Source organism: Mesoplodon densirostris, chromosome X, assembly GCF_025265405.1.
Source record: "Mesoplodon densirostris isolate mMesDen1 chromosome X, mMesDen1 primary haplotype, whole genome shotgun sequence".
Lineage (NCBI taxonomy): Eukaryota > Metazoa > Chordata > Mammalia > Artiodactyla > Ziphiidae > Mesoplodon > Mesoplodon densirostris.
In genome coordinates this window covers 73,348,069-73,364,467 of record NC_082681.1, presented here as the reverse complement: position 1 = coordinate 73,364,467, position 16,399 = coordinate 73,348,069, and the positions used below count along the sequence as shown (strand labels likewise).

Sequence of the window (16,399 nt, the reverse complement as noted above, 5' to 3'; positions counted from 1 at the left end):
AAATATATAGTTCTCACACGTCTAAAAGGGAGTTACATCTACTGACAGAAGAAAGACTCAGATATTCTACCCCTTGAACCTAAAGTCGAACTTCCCGCCACCACCTGATGGGGCCCATACTCAAAGAAGTGTCAACACTCGTAGCTGTGTACATCCACAGGCCTATAGAAGCCAGCTTGTCACCTACCCCACCCCACTCTCAGACTCTACAGACCCAGAAGGCAAGGTATTACAGTTTCTTCCCTCGCGAACCCCACAATTCCAAAAACGTCAGAATTGGAGCCACCAAAGATACAGAATCGGCGGGGAAAAGGGATCGGGAAGGACAAAACAGACCCTCTCAAGCCCCACTCGTTGGGAGAAGCCCGTGTTGCTGGAAACAGCATCCTCACCTCCTTCTTTCTCTGGGCAGAGGCTGAGGGAACCCCGTAAACGAGCAGCAGTGCCACCGCCACGATCGCTGAGACACACCAAAGCCACCACCGCGCTGCCATGTTCTCTTCTCTCCTTCCTAGAAGGGAAACTTTCCTGGGGCTGGGTCTGAGTGTTGGGCGTGAGAACAGGCAAACCAGGCCCCTCGCGCCTCCTCATTGGTCCAGCTCAGCCCTTCCTGTAGTCCCCTCACATTACGTCAGGGCGCTGTACAGCCAGACGCCCGCTAAAAGAAGGTTCACTTCTAATTGGTCCCTGTTAGCCAATAGAAAAATGACAATCTGGAGGTTTTACATTGGTCCGCTAAGGATGAGGGGCCGCCCCTTTCATTAAACGTAAAGATGGCGAGCTTAACAGCCCTTCAAATACGCGTGCGCAATTGTGAAGCTTTGCGGCTTTTCGGCGTCCAAGATGGCTTAAGCTTGTTACAACAGAAAGTTTTTCCCGGAGGCTCTTTAGAACTCTTTGAACACCTCTTACGTGTAGTATTCTAGAAAACTTGGACCTAGCCACGTGATTGATAGGAGCTATCCAAGTCCCTTATTTGGCCTCCAAAGCATTTCAAAAAAAAAAATTAAAATTGGGGCTTCCCTGGTGGCACAGTGGTTAAGAATCCGCCTGTCAATGCAGGGCACACGGGTTCGAGTCCTCACCGGGGAAGATCCCACATGCCGTGGAGCAACTAAGCCCGTGTGCCACAACTACTGAGCCTGAGCTCTAGAGCCCGCAAGCCACAACTACTGAAGCCTGCGTGCTTAGAGCCCGTGCCCTGCAACAAGAGAAGCCAGGACAATGAGAAGCCCGCGCACCGCAGCGAAGAGTAGCCCCGGCTCACCACAACTAACGAAAGCCCGCACACAGCAAGGAAGACCCAGCACAACCAAAAAAAAAAAAAAAAAAAAGTAAAAGCAGGAAAGCAAAAACAATGTTACTGAGGGATATTTTTAAAAGTGAATGAACAAGAGCTTGTTGAATACCTTGTGTGTCCCAGGAACTGTGCTACATGGGCTGAACACAGCCGACATCAAAAGTTATATTCTAAAGTGTTTATTCATGGCAAACCTTTAGGTTTATTAGGTAGGCATGAACAAGGACTTAAATTTCTGTTACAGAAGAAAGCACTTCTGTCTTTTTAAAGTTTTTGTGTCATAATCGGTTTTCTTAAATATCCAATTCCCTTATCTAAAAAATAATAAAAATCCTACATAGCAGAACCTTCCACTTATTTGGCCCAGTTCTGTTTATCATTGTGGGTTGTAAAACTGGGATAATAGAGAAGAATAATATACTCAAGAGGAGAAACACCAACAAAACCTATTGCATGTAATTTGGATTTATTTTGATGCTGTGGAATATTATATGACTATTCTTTTAGGCCCTGCTGAGAAACACACAGAGAGGAAAATAATTTCATTAAGTTGGAGAGACAAAGAGATGGGTATGGAAGGGAAAATAGCTGCTTCTGAAGAGATGTGATCTAGAGATATGTAAAAAATTAAAATGTTTACAGACACTCATAGTAAGAAAAATTTTTAAAAAGAACACTGAGACATGCCATATGATTCCATTTATATGACATTCTAGAAAGGTAGAGAACAGATCAGTGACTATCAGGGGCTGGAGGTGGGGAGAGAGACTGACTACAAAGGGGCCACACAAGGAGATTTTTTGTAAGGATACAGCCTTTCTCTCCTTAATTATTGGGGTGGTTACACACTGTTTGCATTTGTCAAAACTCAGAAGACTACACTAAAAAAGAGTGAATTTTACTGCATGTAAATTTAACAAATAAAAAATTAAGGTAAGTTTTTTAAGTACACAAAAATCTCACCTATCATTTTGGCAAAAATTCAATACATGATGTCATTGAGTCTGTGGGGAAACAGGCACCCTCATACATTGCTGGTGGGAATGAAAAATGGAGGATAACTTAATATCTAATGCATTTATCCTTTGATTCAGCAATCCCACTTCTAGGAATCTACTCCAATAATAAGAAAATATATGCTCACAAATTTATTCATTTCAGCATTATTTGTAATTGAAATATTCTCAAAACCACCTAAATGTTCAAATATAGGAGAATGATTGAATATATTATGGTACATAAATCCCATGAAGTATTTCACAGCTGTAAAGAAAAGGAATGAGGAAGAGCTCTGTAAATGATATGAATTTTCAAGACCTATTGTGAAAGTGAAAAAACCAAGTGCAAAAGTACATACATATTATGCTACATTTGTGTAAAATAGAAGAGGAAATAAGAAAATATATACGTTTGCCCATTTTGCAAAAGGAAACACAGAAAGCTTAAATCAGAAATTAATGAAATTGGTTACCTACAGGAGGTGGAGGAAATGGAGTAGAAAAGTTATGAGAGGGAATGACACTTCTCTAAGTACACCAGTTTGTATAGCTTTGACTTTTGAAATAATGTTAATATTTTTTAAATAAAATATAAAAGCAAATCATGAGGTTTTGCAAGATGAAAAAAGTTCTGGAGATGGATGGTGGTGATAGTTGTACAACAATGTGAATGTACTTAATACCACTCAACTATACACTTTAAAATGGTTAAAATGGTAAATTTTATGTTATGTATATTTTACCACAATTTAAAAAATAAATTAAACATTTAAAAATCACATCAGTAAGAATGGGTTAAAAAACAAATTGAATACAAACAGAAAAAAGGGAACACAACTCTATTTCAAATGAAAAACAACCACACTAAAAAAAATAACTAATCTGAAAAATTTATGAACACACTACCTTGATTACATACCATTAGCCTAAAGAAAAAAACACAACTACAAGCAAATCTTAAACTCTACTAGGTAGATTTGTTTTTCATAGTGATATGAGCAAAGCAATTCTGAAAATATATTGTGTATAATGTAATATGTAAAAACACTGATGTTGAGAGCCAGGATTCTCACTGTGTAAGAAGGGAGATACAAATATGAAATGAGGGAAAGTAATAAAGAACTTTTGGGGGTTGGACTGGAATTGGAAGTATTTGTATAAATTTATCATTCATGATATATATTCCTAGCTCTATTCACAGGAAGGACTAGAAACAGTGACACTCCAATATCAATGAGCAAACCTAGTGCCAAATCTAGGTTGTTAAATGCCATCCCTGAAAGAAATTAGGGCTCCTTCGGAAAATGGTTGATTCCAGTGCTGGGGCAGGGAAAGTACAAGATGAGCCTTGTGTCAGAAAATAAAGATGTGCTCAAAAAAAATGATGGCGACGTCATAAAAAAGACATATAAGCCAGCTTGAAGGGAACCCTACTGACTGCATCTGAGACTATTGAGCATTAAAATAAATCATTATAGCAATGGATTATAACATATGGAATCCATGGATCCACACTGATAGTGAACAGATAAATAGGGGAGAAGATAAAACTCCTCTTTATAGTAGAACACTCAGCATTAAATATGGAAGGAATGATAGAGTTATAAAATCACCATTTTGCAACTTTCATACTAATAATTCTTTTAGGCAAAAATCATCAATGGATATAAAAACTAGTGGGTGGAAGTTTGATAAAGAACAGGATATATACATAGTCTGAATGTATTCCTGATGTTACTTATTAATGACAAAGGGAAAAACAGTAACTTTATACTATAGGAACTAGGAGGTCACCCTTTTGACCAAATGATTAAAGTTGGCCCTATCAATAATGGGACAAGCTAATATAGGCTTCCTGATAAGATGCCCTAAGAAGACATATCTGTCATGTAGTATTCCTGTCAGAAGTGCATTAACTGAATCTAATTACGAGAAAACATCAAGCACACAAAATTTGAGGGAACTTTTACAAAATAACTGGCCTGTACTCTTCAAATATATTACAGAGCACAGACCTGTGGAGTCAGAAGGTCCGTTACCAGTTGTCACTTACAATTGCCTAATCTTGATTCTGCACCTCACTTCCTTCATATGTAAGCTTGAGAGTATAAAGTTTACCTTAGTAAGAAAAAAATTAGTGCCATGAAAGAAAGAAAGGCCGAGGAACCGTTTGATTTTATAAGAGACTAAAGACATAACTTATTTGTAATGAGGTGGATGGACCTAGAGTCTGTCATACAGAGTGAAGTAAGTCTGAAAGAGAAAAACAAATACCTTATGCTAACACATGTATATGGAATCTAAAAAAAAAAAAGGTTCTGAAGAACCTAGGGGCAGGACAGGAATAAAGACACAGACGTAGATAATGGACTTGAGGACACGGGGAGGGGGAAGGGTAAGCTGGGACGAAGTGAGAGAGTGGCATGGAGATATGTACACTACCAAATGTAAAATAGATAGCTAGTGGGAAGCAGCCGCATAGCACAGGGAGATCAGCTCGGTGGTTTGTGACCACCTAGAGGGGTGGGATAGGGAGGGTGGGAGGGAGACGCAAGAGGGAAGAGACATGAGGATGTGTGTATATGTATAGCTGATTCACTTTGTTATAAAGCAGAAGCTAACACACCATTGTGGAGCAATTATACTCCAATAAAGATGTTTAAAAAAAAGATAATTAAATTCAATACAGGGAACTGGATTGAATTCTGGATAGAGATATTGGGGTAATTGGTGAAATTGGAATATGAGCTGTACTGTCTCAATATTAAAATTTCTGAATTTAATAACTGTACTGTGGTTATGTAAGAGAATAGCTTACTCTTAGGAAATGAACCCTGAAGGATTAACAGGTAAAAGCACATGACATATGCAAGTTATTGTCAAATGGTTCAGAAAAAAAGAGATGCATTTATATATACATCTTTTATGTACATGTATTTAATCACACACACAAAGAAAACATGTGACAAAATATTACCAAGTGGTGTACCTTGGTAATGGGTGTACAGGAATTCTCCTTCCCCCAATATTTTATTATGAAAATATCCAAATATACAGACAAAGTGAAAGAATTGTACTCTGAACACACACTGCCAAGATTCTACAATCAACAATTTGTTAAATTTGTTTTAGCACATATTTATCTACATATTAAGAATTCTTTTTACTGTTCTTGCAAGTTTCCTCATAACTTGAAATCATTTCAAAATTAAAAGTTAAACGAATTAGTAGGTAGTAATAGGAAAAAAATTAAAGAAATGAAGGAAGTTTGGAGGGAACAGAAAGCACTGCTAGTGTGGAGAGAGATACAAGCTCAAGCCTCTAAAACACTATCTTGAAGCTGGTGCCTTTGATGTCTCAGTCTGAGATCAATGTCTCAGCTCTCCTCTATAGAGCCCTAAACCTGGCTTCCAGGCCAGGGATTCTCTCATTGTTACGTAAATATCCTGATATGTCATTTACAAAGTGTAAAACTTCGTTTCCCACAAGGCGTTCATCCTTCCGTGCTGTAAAGAGGACAAATTCTATAGGTTTTTTACAGGTCTCGCGAGATTCATCAAATCTCTTTAAAGAGCTCAGCCGGAAGCCATTTTGTTTCTCAGGGTGCTTTGCAAGGTTACTAGAGGTGAAATTGCAAGAAGTCAGCAACTGCAGTTACCGCCGTTCTGTCTTCTGCTTCACGATGTTTCCCTTGGCCAAAAACGCACTAAGTCGTCTCGGAGGTGAGCAAAAATTGTGAGCATATCTTTTCCAACTGCCTTTATCCATTTGTCCTCGTGGTCTTTCGTGCCCCTTCCTTCCATGTGCATCTCGACCTTATTCTAAATGCTCGGTCTCCCACCTCACCCCAAGTAATTGGGAAAATGTCTTTAGCATTAGCCTAATCGCTCAGCGTTTCTGTTTGGGTTCCCAGCTCTCTTTTGTTACTGGAGTCATAACCCAGCTCTGCTTTTTTTTTATTATTATTATTCGGTAGCCTACGATTTCAAGGGAGACACTTGGTGAACACTTCTCGTTCCTTAAGTAATTCCATAAACTTTAGCTTTGGGGACACGTTTACCCGCAAATGGAAGAGCCTCTTCTCCAATTCTTGGTTTCATTGCAGGGAGACAACCTAAATGGTAGCACTGCAGCTTTTATGTTATTTGTGGATTATTAACTAAATAATTGTGGTCATTTTTTTCTTACCTAAAAATTAGGCAGGTACAGGGAAATTTTGAGACCAGCATTATGTACTGAGAATGCACTAGGCTGGAGAGATAAAAGTCATTTCCATACTTGATTTGCACTGAAGGTGACCTTGCGTAACGTGAGCAGTTTTACAATGAAAGTGACCTTAAACAACTACCATTTAGCTTCTTCAGCCATCTTTTTATTTTCTGTTTATGGAGTCATTAGAAGTATTACTAGATATGTGTTCTAAACACTCAAGCACCTTTGACAATAACCAAAAAGTAGTTGCCTGACCGGTTTTTCATATTCCAAAAGCCACGTCTATTATCTCTTTCACTTTGGGCAAATGATTTAACCTCTCTCAACTTCATTTTCCTCCTTTGTAAAATAGGGGCTTAGTAAATAATACCTACCTTGTAGAGCTGTTGAGGATTATATGAGATTACCAATAGGTGGTAACTGAACCGTTTCTTGTCACAGAGAAGAAGTCCAAAGAAATCCACTTGGGTGACCTGAGTGTTGAGGTCATGAGGTGTTCCAGAATTGCTTGCTTGGTAATCTTATTTTCTTTGCTTTTTGAGCAGGTAGGGCCTTGTACCTCAGGAAAGGGGTTTGGGGGTTGTTATTTTCAATGTGGAATTCACATGCTCACTTTTTAACTGCTCTAGAGCAGATTACATTGGGAAATGTTTGTAAATTTGCTCATCCCAAGTGTGACTAAAGGTGAAAAAAAAAAACTAAGGCACTTAAGCGAAGAAACAATTAAATGGTCAAATAACTATCCTGAAATAACCCATTGTATCACATTATATCAAATAACCCATTGTACCACATTATATCAAATAACCCATTGTATCACATAGCCCATTATATTGATAATTGCTAGTGAATGGGCAACATTGCTGTTTCTTTAATACGTTTTTTCATTACATACCTTTTGAGGCTCTAAAACAATAAGGACCTGCTACTTAGATCGGAGAGGAAGAAAAAAGCAGCTGGAAATATGCATTTTCCAGTTTTGGCTCTTTCCTAAGCCCCCCAAGTACCTCCAGAGGCAGTTTGAAAACTCTGCGAAAATAGCAGTAATAGCAAAGTTTTCATGTCATTCTGCTCAACAGCTTTTACCTCTACCAAAAAAGTGGCCCTCCATGAACCTTTCTAGTTTTACCTCCTGTTACTAATTTATTTACCTCGTCCTTCAAACGTAATTTGTTTTCTAGGACACTGGGTTTTCTGTCTCTGCTTTTTTCAGATTCGCCTTTCCCATGCCTACATAACCAAATCCTACCTGCTATTCAAAGTGCTTAGCTAACATTCTGCTTCCTTGTATTACAATGGTTTGTGTCTTTGTATCTAATAGCCTGGCTACATAACCAAATCCTACCTGCTATTCAAAGTGCTTAGGTAACATTGTACTTTCTTGTATTATAATGGTTTGTGTCTTTGTATTTAATAGCCTCCCCTAGAGTGGAAGTTACCCAAGAACAGGGTCTGTGTCTTACACATTTCCATATACCCCATTTCTTTTAGCATGGTGCTATATTCATTAGTCACTTTTTAAAAAAATCAAGATTACTCTAGTTTTTGGAGGTTTTGCGGTAATTTTAAGGTCATAAACATTTAGCGTGCTTTAATGATTTTGAGTTTATTTACCCCTTTATGTTGTAAGTTGTTGAGCACTGCTGAGTAAACTTTAGTGAAAATCAAAGTCATAAGTACTCAAATTAATGAAGTAGGAGCTAAGTTCAGAGGTTATACAAATGCCAATTTGTCATGGATGTTACTGACATCACTTTTCCTTGGTTTTTCCCCTCAACATTTTATTGTGAAAAGTTCCAGGCATATCGAAAAGTTGGAAGAATTGTATAATGAATACCCACATACCCACCACATAGATTCTACAACTGACATTTTGCTGTATTTGTTATATCACATATTTATCCATCTGTCAATCTTATTTGTGAAGCATTTCAAAATATGCTACTTTGCTTTTAGCTGCAATATGTTTTAACATTTTATTATACTGCATAATACTGTAGAGTTAACTTCCTTGGCTTTTGTGAGTGGCAATATCATGCTTTTTTTTTTTTTTTTTTTTTTTGCGGTGTGCGGGCCTCTCACTGTTGTGGCCTCTCCCGTTGTGGAGCACAGGCTCCAGATGCGCAGGCTCAGCGGCCGTGGCTCATGGGCCAGCCGCTCCACGGCATGTGGGATCTTCCTGGACCGGGGCACGAACCCGTGTCCCCTGCATCGGCAGGTGGACTTTCAACCACTGCGCCACCAGGGAAGCCCTGTGAGTGGCAATATCAATTACACATGTTCTCTTTTCCTGATGATTGATAGATATGCTCCCGTATTCTTTTTTATCCCCCTTTAAGTTCGAAGCATTCCGCAAACAATGGCAAGGCAGAGCCACCAGAAGCGGGCACCTGATTTCCATGACAAATATGGTAATGCTGTATTAGCAAGTGGAGCCACTTTTTGTGTTGCTGTGTGGGCATATGTAAGTACTGTTGATTGATAACCTGTTTTAGATGCTTTTTATTCCCATTTATCTCATGTATTCAAAATGTTTTCACACAGTGTACATTTCTAGTTAGGAGGGGCTTTAGAGACAGCTAGTGCAGGAATTTCTTCCTCAACATTGAGCATTCATCCATCATCTGTTCTTAACATTTCCGATAACAAGTTGCTTAGTGGATCAAAAGGCAGTCTTTTCCATATTGTGTAGCTGGTTGAAAAGATCTTATGTTGAGCTAAAATCTGCCTCCTTCATATTTTACCCATCATTTCATTGCAATACAGAAATTCTGATCACATTTCCATGTATCAGCTGTTAGATATTAGAAGATTCCTTTCATGTCTCCTGGATCTTCTCTTTCATATTAAACATTCTTAGTTCTGTTGATCATTTTTTTTTGTTATATGATTTCCAGGGTTTTCACCATCTTGGTCACCTTTCTTTGCTTAATCAACCTTTCTTCTATATTCTACCCTCAGAACTGAGTACAGCATTTCTGATGGATGACATATAAAGGGACTTGCTTTTAATATTTTAGTTGTTTACATCTTCATTTACCAATCTACTTACCAGTCACTGTACTTGCTGGTTAAAAGTAGGAGTCTTGAAGTTATAATAAATATATAAACTGATTTTAAAAGATATGAAACAACCCTTGCCTTAATAGTCAAAGACTTTATTAATAGGCCTTTTTCATTCTTATTTTGATCTTCCTGAAATCAGATATATTATTAAAATAAGTGTGTGTACTTCATTGGAAGAGTAAACAGATGTTGAACAAATGTGTGATGGGGGCACTTTTGGAAGTGAAGTGCTACTTGATGAAGGGATATTATAAAAGTCCTCTTTGGCAGTATTTAGGTAGTCGTGGTTGAGTGCAACAATTTTTTTGAGGATGTAGTATAGAAATGTGATATACAAATTTGAATTAATTAAATGAAATTTAAAATTTAGTTGCTGAGTCATACTAGCTACATCTTAGTTGCTCAATAGCTGTATGTAGCTAGTGACTAACTGTATTAGACAGTGCAGATATAGAACATTTCCTTCATCTCTGGAAGTTCTACTGAACAGCACTACTCTAGAGAATTAGGACAGCAATTAGGTTTGGCCTACCTGGAGGGCACTGTATCCCAGGTGACTTTCTGTGTGTTTTTAACCTATAGTGCAGAATACCTTTGCCACTTTAGGAAATACTCTCCAAGGGAGAGTGGGCTCTGGTTTAAACATATAACTGACAGCATTTTAATTCTTACAGACAGCAACACAAATTGGAATAGAATGGAACCTGTCCCCTGTTGGCAGAGTCACCCCAAAGGAATGGAGAGAACAATGATCATCCCAGCTGGTTTAATACTGAATTGTTTCAAAATCAACTCATAATTGATGCCAAGTAAAAGCATTATGTACCCATTAAAATATGGCGTGATTGAAGAAATAAAGTACATTTGAAAACCTCATTGTAGGTTTGTTTGTTTCTTTTGTAAATGAAACCAAGCTTGATCACTTTTTATTTATTTAACCTTTGTGTTAATATTAAAGTCAAAACACTGTACAACTTCTTTAATAGCTTTTCTCTATTTAGGTAGTGTGAAAGGAAAGTTTGGCTGTCACCTAGAAGTCAACTTTATAATAGGCTGAAATTACAGTTTATGAATAACTGATCACAGAGTTATTTTAGGGCATCTTTGAGTTTAAAATTTAGTGTCCATATCTTGGTTATACCTACTACTTTCAGCCTCTCATATATGTTTGTATTTGGAATTGGCATTAAGTCCTTTGTACTCCTGCCAAGAGAACTTAGGGTGTCACCAGACCCATAGGAGGAGTGATCCTATCAAATGAACTCCTAGGATGTCTGAAGACTAGCTAGCTCCGTGGCTCCCTTGGTACAGTTATCTTAGAGCTCTATATTTTTCAGCATATTTATTTGAGACGTTTATGAGGTTATTAAAGAAAAGATGTTTTACTTATCTAACTACTAGTGACCTCTGCTGTTGGCTTTCTGTAACTATACCAGTTTTTGGATTAGTGGATTATCCTGAATTCAGCATGACATTGGATTTTATGTGTAAGATATTAACTGAAGAAAACACAGTATCTACACCATGTGCTTTATTTCCTCAGCCAAAGGCTCTGAAGTAAGCCTCAAGTAGTGGCTTGTTAATAGTGCTTGAGCAGAAAATGAAATTTCAGTTGAATAACCTATCTATATTGGTTAAATTTGAGATTTCTAAAATTCATTTACCTGATACTGTAGGTTATCAGGTAAGTGGCTTTTAGGACTCTCCAAATTTTCCTGATGTAGATAAGGATTTATACTTAACCAAACATCTGAAGAATGTTTACTCAATAGGTGAAATACTAGAAGAATTGCTCTTATGGCAATATGTCCTGTTTTCTCATTAATGTACCAAAGCCAGTAATTTCATGACTTTTAAAAGTAGGAATAAGGGGCCTCCCTGGTGGCGCAGTGGTTGAGAGTCCGCCTGCCGATGCAGGGGATACCGGTTCGTGCCCCGGTCTGGGAGGATCCCATATGCCGCGAAGTGGCTGGGCCCGTGAGCCATGGCCGCTGAGCCTGCGCGTCCGGAGCCTGTGCTCCGCAACGGGAGAGGCCACAACAGTGAGAGGCCCGCATACCGCAAAAAGAAAAAAAAAAAAAGAAAAAAAAAAAAGTAGGAATAAGGATTTGAATGTCATTGCAACACAAGTAGGTTGCAAGATTAGTAACTACGTAGTAGTGACACTATTTGGTAAAATTTGAACACTTTATATCATATTTAGAATGTTAAAAGAGGACTAAAGTATTCAAATGCACATAACCCTCCAACATGATTATGCAAAATAAACATGTCTTTAAGGAAGTTTTAACCTTCTGTTTTTGTTCCTGAGTTGGCACTGAGAATTTCTAATGACGAGGTAATTTTCAGTATGATTTATACGACTTCTGTCAGATAAGTAGTAATTGTCAGCTATTCTGATAGGCAAAAATAAATAGTAAGGGGGCTTCCCTGGTGGCGCAGTGGTTGAGAGTCCGCCTGCCGATGCAGGGGACACGGGTTCATGCCCTGGTCCGGGAAGATCCCACATGCCGCGGAGCGGCTGGGCCCATGAGCCATGGCTGCTGAGCTTGCGTGTCCGGAGCCTGTGCTCCGCAGCGGGAGAGGCCACAACAGTGAGAGGCCCGCGTACTGCAAAAATAAAATAAAATAAAATAAAAATAGTATGACTTTTTAAAAAAATAAATTTATTTTTTGGCTGTTTTGGCGTCTTTGTTGCTGCACGTGGGCTTTCTCTAGTTGCGGCAAGCGGGAGCTACTCTTCGTTGCAGTGCTCGTTGCTGTGCGCGGGCTTCTCATTGCGGTGGCTACACTCTTGTTGCAGAGCACGGGCTCTAGGCGTGAGGGCTTCAGTAGTTGAGGCACATGGGCTCAATAGTTGTGGCTCCCGGGCTCTAGAGCGCAGGCTCGGTAGGTGTGGCACACAGGCTTAGTTGCTCCTTGGCATGTGGGATCTTCCCGGACCAGGGCTCGAACCCGTGTCCCCTGCATTGGCAGGCAGATTCGTAACCACTGCTCCACCAGGGGAGTCCTAGTATGACATTTTTAAATGTCTATTTGTCAGCATACGTGTTGCCTTGTGTGATAAAATCTGGTGGTGGTAGTCGGCATCTTTGAAAATACTTAACAAAACTTAGTTTTATGATTAATCTTGTCCTGATGAGTAGTTATAAAACTACCACGGCCACTACCAGAAATGAAGCTGTGGTTTAAGTCGAAGTTATTTTGTGTCATCACAATATTCTGACCTTGCAGCTTGCTTAGTGTACTCAAAGTTTTCATCCTGTGTGAAGGTTGTCAAATTAGTCTCCCTGTAAAACTCTGTAATGTTTGAAGAATTTAGATAAGTGACTTGATCTAGAAGCATTGCCAATCCTTCAAATGTTACTTATTGGGGGAGTTATGAAGTATTTTTTAAAAAGGGTGAATGTCATAAGTGCCATTCTTAATTTGACTCAAACTATTTTAGTGCATGTGTTCTGTTCTTTTAAATTCATTAAACTTACTTAGAACTAGGTATCATGGTAGTTGTAGAGGCACAGATGTTGTGTTCTCACCCTCCTGACTATTAACTTTACTGGTGATATTAATAAGCACTTCGTAAGCATTTGGGGGGTGCCTACTATCTGCTCAATGCCAGGAAACCTGATGTACTTCTTGAAGACATTCCCTTCTATTTGAAAGCTCAGTTTAATATAGTAGTAATTTAAAAAGTGTTGGTATGCTCATGTATTGATACGGGAGATTAGGGATGATTCATTTAGAGATACGAAGTGGTTTACTTATTTTTATTTATTTATATTTTTTTGCGGTACGCGGGCCTCTCACTGTTGTGGCCTCTCCCGTTGCGGAGCACAGGCTCCGGAAGGGCAGGCCCAGCGGCCATGGCCCATGGGCCCAGCCGCTCTGCTGCATGTGGGATCTTCCCAGACTGGGGCACGAACCCGTGTCCCCTGCATCGGCAGGCAGACTCTCAATCACTGCGCCACCAGGGAAACCCGGTTTATTTTTTTTAATTATCCAGGTTCTATTTTTTAAAAATATTTATTTATTTGGTTGCACTGGGTCTTAGTTGTCTTAGTTGTGGCAGGCGCGCTCCTTAGTTGTGGCTCACAGGCTCCTTAGTTGAGATTTGCCAACTCCTTAGTTATGGCTTGCTGGCTCCTTAGTTGTGGCCGGTGGGCTCCTTAGTTGTGGCTGGTGGACTCCTTAGTTGCAGCACACGGGCTCCTTAATTGTGGCATGCGAACTCTTAGTTGCAGCATGCACGTGGGATCTAGTTCCCTGACCAGGGATTGAACCCAGGCCTCCTGCATTGGGAGCTCAGTCTTATCCACTCCACCACCAGGGAGGTCCCTGAAGTGTTTTCTTTTCTTCTTTTTTTTTTACATCTTTATTGGAGTATAATTGCTTTACATTGTTGTGTTAGTTTCTGCTGTACAGCAAAGTGAATCACCTATATGTATACAAATATCCCCATATCCCCTCCCTCTTGCATCTCCCTCCCACCCTCCCTATCCCACCTAGCTGATCTGTGTGATGCGGCTGCTTCCCACTAGCTATCTATTTTACATTTGGTAGTGTATATACGTCAATGCCACTCTCTCACCCTGAAGTGTTTTTTTTTTTTTGAATGGGCATTTCTTTACTAAAAAAATTTTTTTTACATCTTTATTGGAGTATAATTGCTTTACAATGGTGTGTTAGTTTCTGCTTTATAACAAAGTGAATCAGTTATACATATACATATGTTCCCATATCTCTTCCCTCTTGCGTCTCCCTCTCTCCCACCCTCCCTATCCCACCCCTCTATGTGGTCACAAAGCACCGAGCTGATCTCCCTGTGCTATGCAACTGCTTCCCACTAGCTATCTATTTTACATTTGGTAGTGTACATATGTCCATGTCACTCTCTCGCTTTGTCACAGCTTACCCTTCCCCCTCCCCATATCCTCAAGTCCATTCTCTAGTAGGTCTGTGTCTCTATTCCTGTCTTACCCCTAGGTTCTTCATGACATTTTTTTTCTTAAATTCCATATGTGTTTTAAAGTCAGGGAAAGGCCCAGTGACTAAGAATGTAGAGGATCTTGTTGCTCATAATGATAAACTTTACTTAAAAACTAGAGAGCCTAGTAGATTTGATATTCTTCTGATAAATCTTTATTTCTGGTTTCTACCTTTCAGTGAATTTCTTTGAAAGCTTAACACAGTGTTAATGTTGAAGTTAGAAAACAACTTGCTAATAATTGGAAGCCCACTTAAAACCCATCTTAATTACATGTGATGTGAGTTTAGATTTTAAATTTGGGGCTGAATTTATATCTTAATAGTTAAGGCTATGCACATTGATGGACAACTACAATTGAATGTCCAGGAAGGTAAGGAGTCCTGAAGTGAATTTTTATGTGGATGGGTGTAAAGGGGCAAAGAATAATTCTTTCTGAAATACTTAACTGTAGGCCTAAAATTTAAATCTATGGGGAATTTTAAGTGTTGCCTGTCAAGGCTTATTAGGAATTTCAAACAGGTAGGATGAAAATTATTAAACATATAAATACGCATACTGTGTGCCACTTTTCTAAACCTTTTACAATTTTACAATAATATTTGCACTTTGCTTACTGTGTTCTGCAACATTATTTGACTTGATACTCTATGGTAACTGGGTTGAAATCGTTCCAGTTGAAAATATAAATAATCCTATGATTATTTTCCCCCTACATCTTACGACAGATATTTAATGAAAGGAAGTATGAAAAGACCACATCTTACTTTAAAATTAGTGAGATGGAGCCCCTCCCTCTTACTGTTAATGTTTACAGTTTCAAAAATTCTAGGATTTTGCTGCTTTTTAAAATGACAAATTGGAACAGGAATAAAAAATACGTTTTTTTCTGAAATGCTTTCTGTACTGCTTATTTATTGCATTGTATTGCTACATTTTAGGCATCTCAATTCTGTCTAAACTCAGGGTGATAGATACTTTAATATTCTTTGCATCCTTGGAATCCTGTAAGTTTTTAAAATCATGGACAAATGAATAAATAAATGGGGAAGTGTTTGAGAGCTGTAAATGGCGATGTGAAGGTAGCGTGAGGTGAGATCCCTGCCCCAACTCAAATACACTCATACATAAAGATTATGAATTTAAAAGCATGAATTAAAAAAAATTGAGATCATTATTTTGGGGGGGATAGCTTTCCATTTATTTGTATCTTCAATTTCTTTCATCAATGTCTTGTAGTTTTCAGTGTACAAGGTCTTTCACCTCCTTAGTTAAGTTTATTCCTAAGTGTTTTATTTTTTTAAAAAATATTTTTATTTTTGAATTTTATTTTATTTTTTCATATAGCAGGTCCTTATTAGTTATCTATTTTATACATATTAGTGTATATATGTCAATCCCAATCTCCCAATTCATCCCACCACCCCCCTCCCCCACCACTTTCCCCCCTTGGTGTCCATAAGTTTGTTCTCTACATCTGTGTCTCTTATTTCTGCCCTGCAAACCAGTTCATCTGTACAATTTTTCTAGGTCTAAGTGTTTCATTTTTTAATGCTATTGTAAATGGGATTTTTAATTAATTTCCTTTTCAGACAGTTCATTGTTAATATGTAGAAATTCAACTGGTTTTTATATGTTGATTTTGTATCCTGCAAATGTACTGAATTAGGGTGCCAAAAATACACAATGGGGAATGGATAGTCTCTTTAACAAATGATGTTGGAAAACTAGGTAGCCACATACAAAAGAATGAAATTGGGCCTTTATCTTACAGCACACACAAACATCAACTCAAAATGGATTAAAGACTTAAATATAAGACTTGAAACTATAAAGCTC

General features: G+C 38.5%; 2 protein-coding genes across 2 annotated transcripts in view; one reads left to right on the top strand and one right to left on the bottom strand.

Annotated features, from left to right (window-relative positions):
* Positions 1-540, bottom strand: part of MAGT1 (magnesium transporter 1) — a 48,901-nt gene extending 48,361 nt beyond the window's left edge. The window contains exon 1 of the mRNA XM_060087364.1: positions 393-540. Coding sequence (XP_059943347.1) covers positions 393-494 — 102 coding nt within the window. The 5' untranslated portion in view covers positions 495-540. The remainder of the gene's footprint in view (positions 1-392) is intronic.
* A 5,341-nt stretch (positions 541-5,881) lies between these two features.
* LOC132481999 (cytochrome c oxidase subunit 7B, mitochondrial) lies at positions 5,882-10,452 on the top strand. The gene is made up of 3 exons (XM_060086981.1): positions 5,882-6,020; positions 8,850-8,974; positions 10,251-10,452. The coding sequence occupies exons 1-3, from the start codon at positions 5,981-5,983 to the stop codon at positions 10,326-10,328; spliced, it is 243 nt and encodes an 80-aa protein (XP_059942964.1). The 5' UTR covers positions 5,882-5,980; the 3' UTR covers positions 10,329-10,452.
* Positions 10,453-16,399: the final 5,947 nt, after the last annotated feature.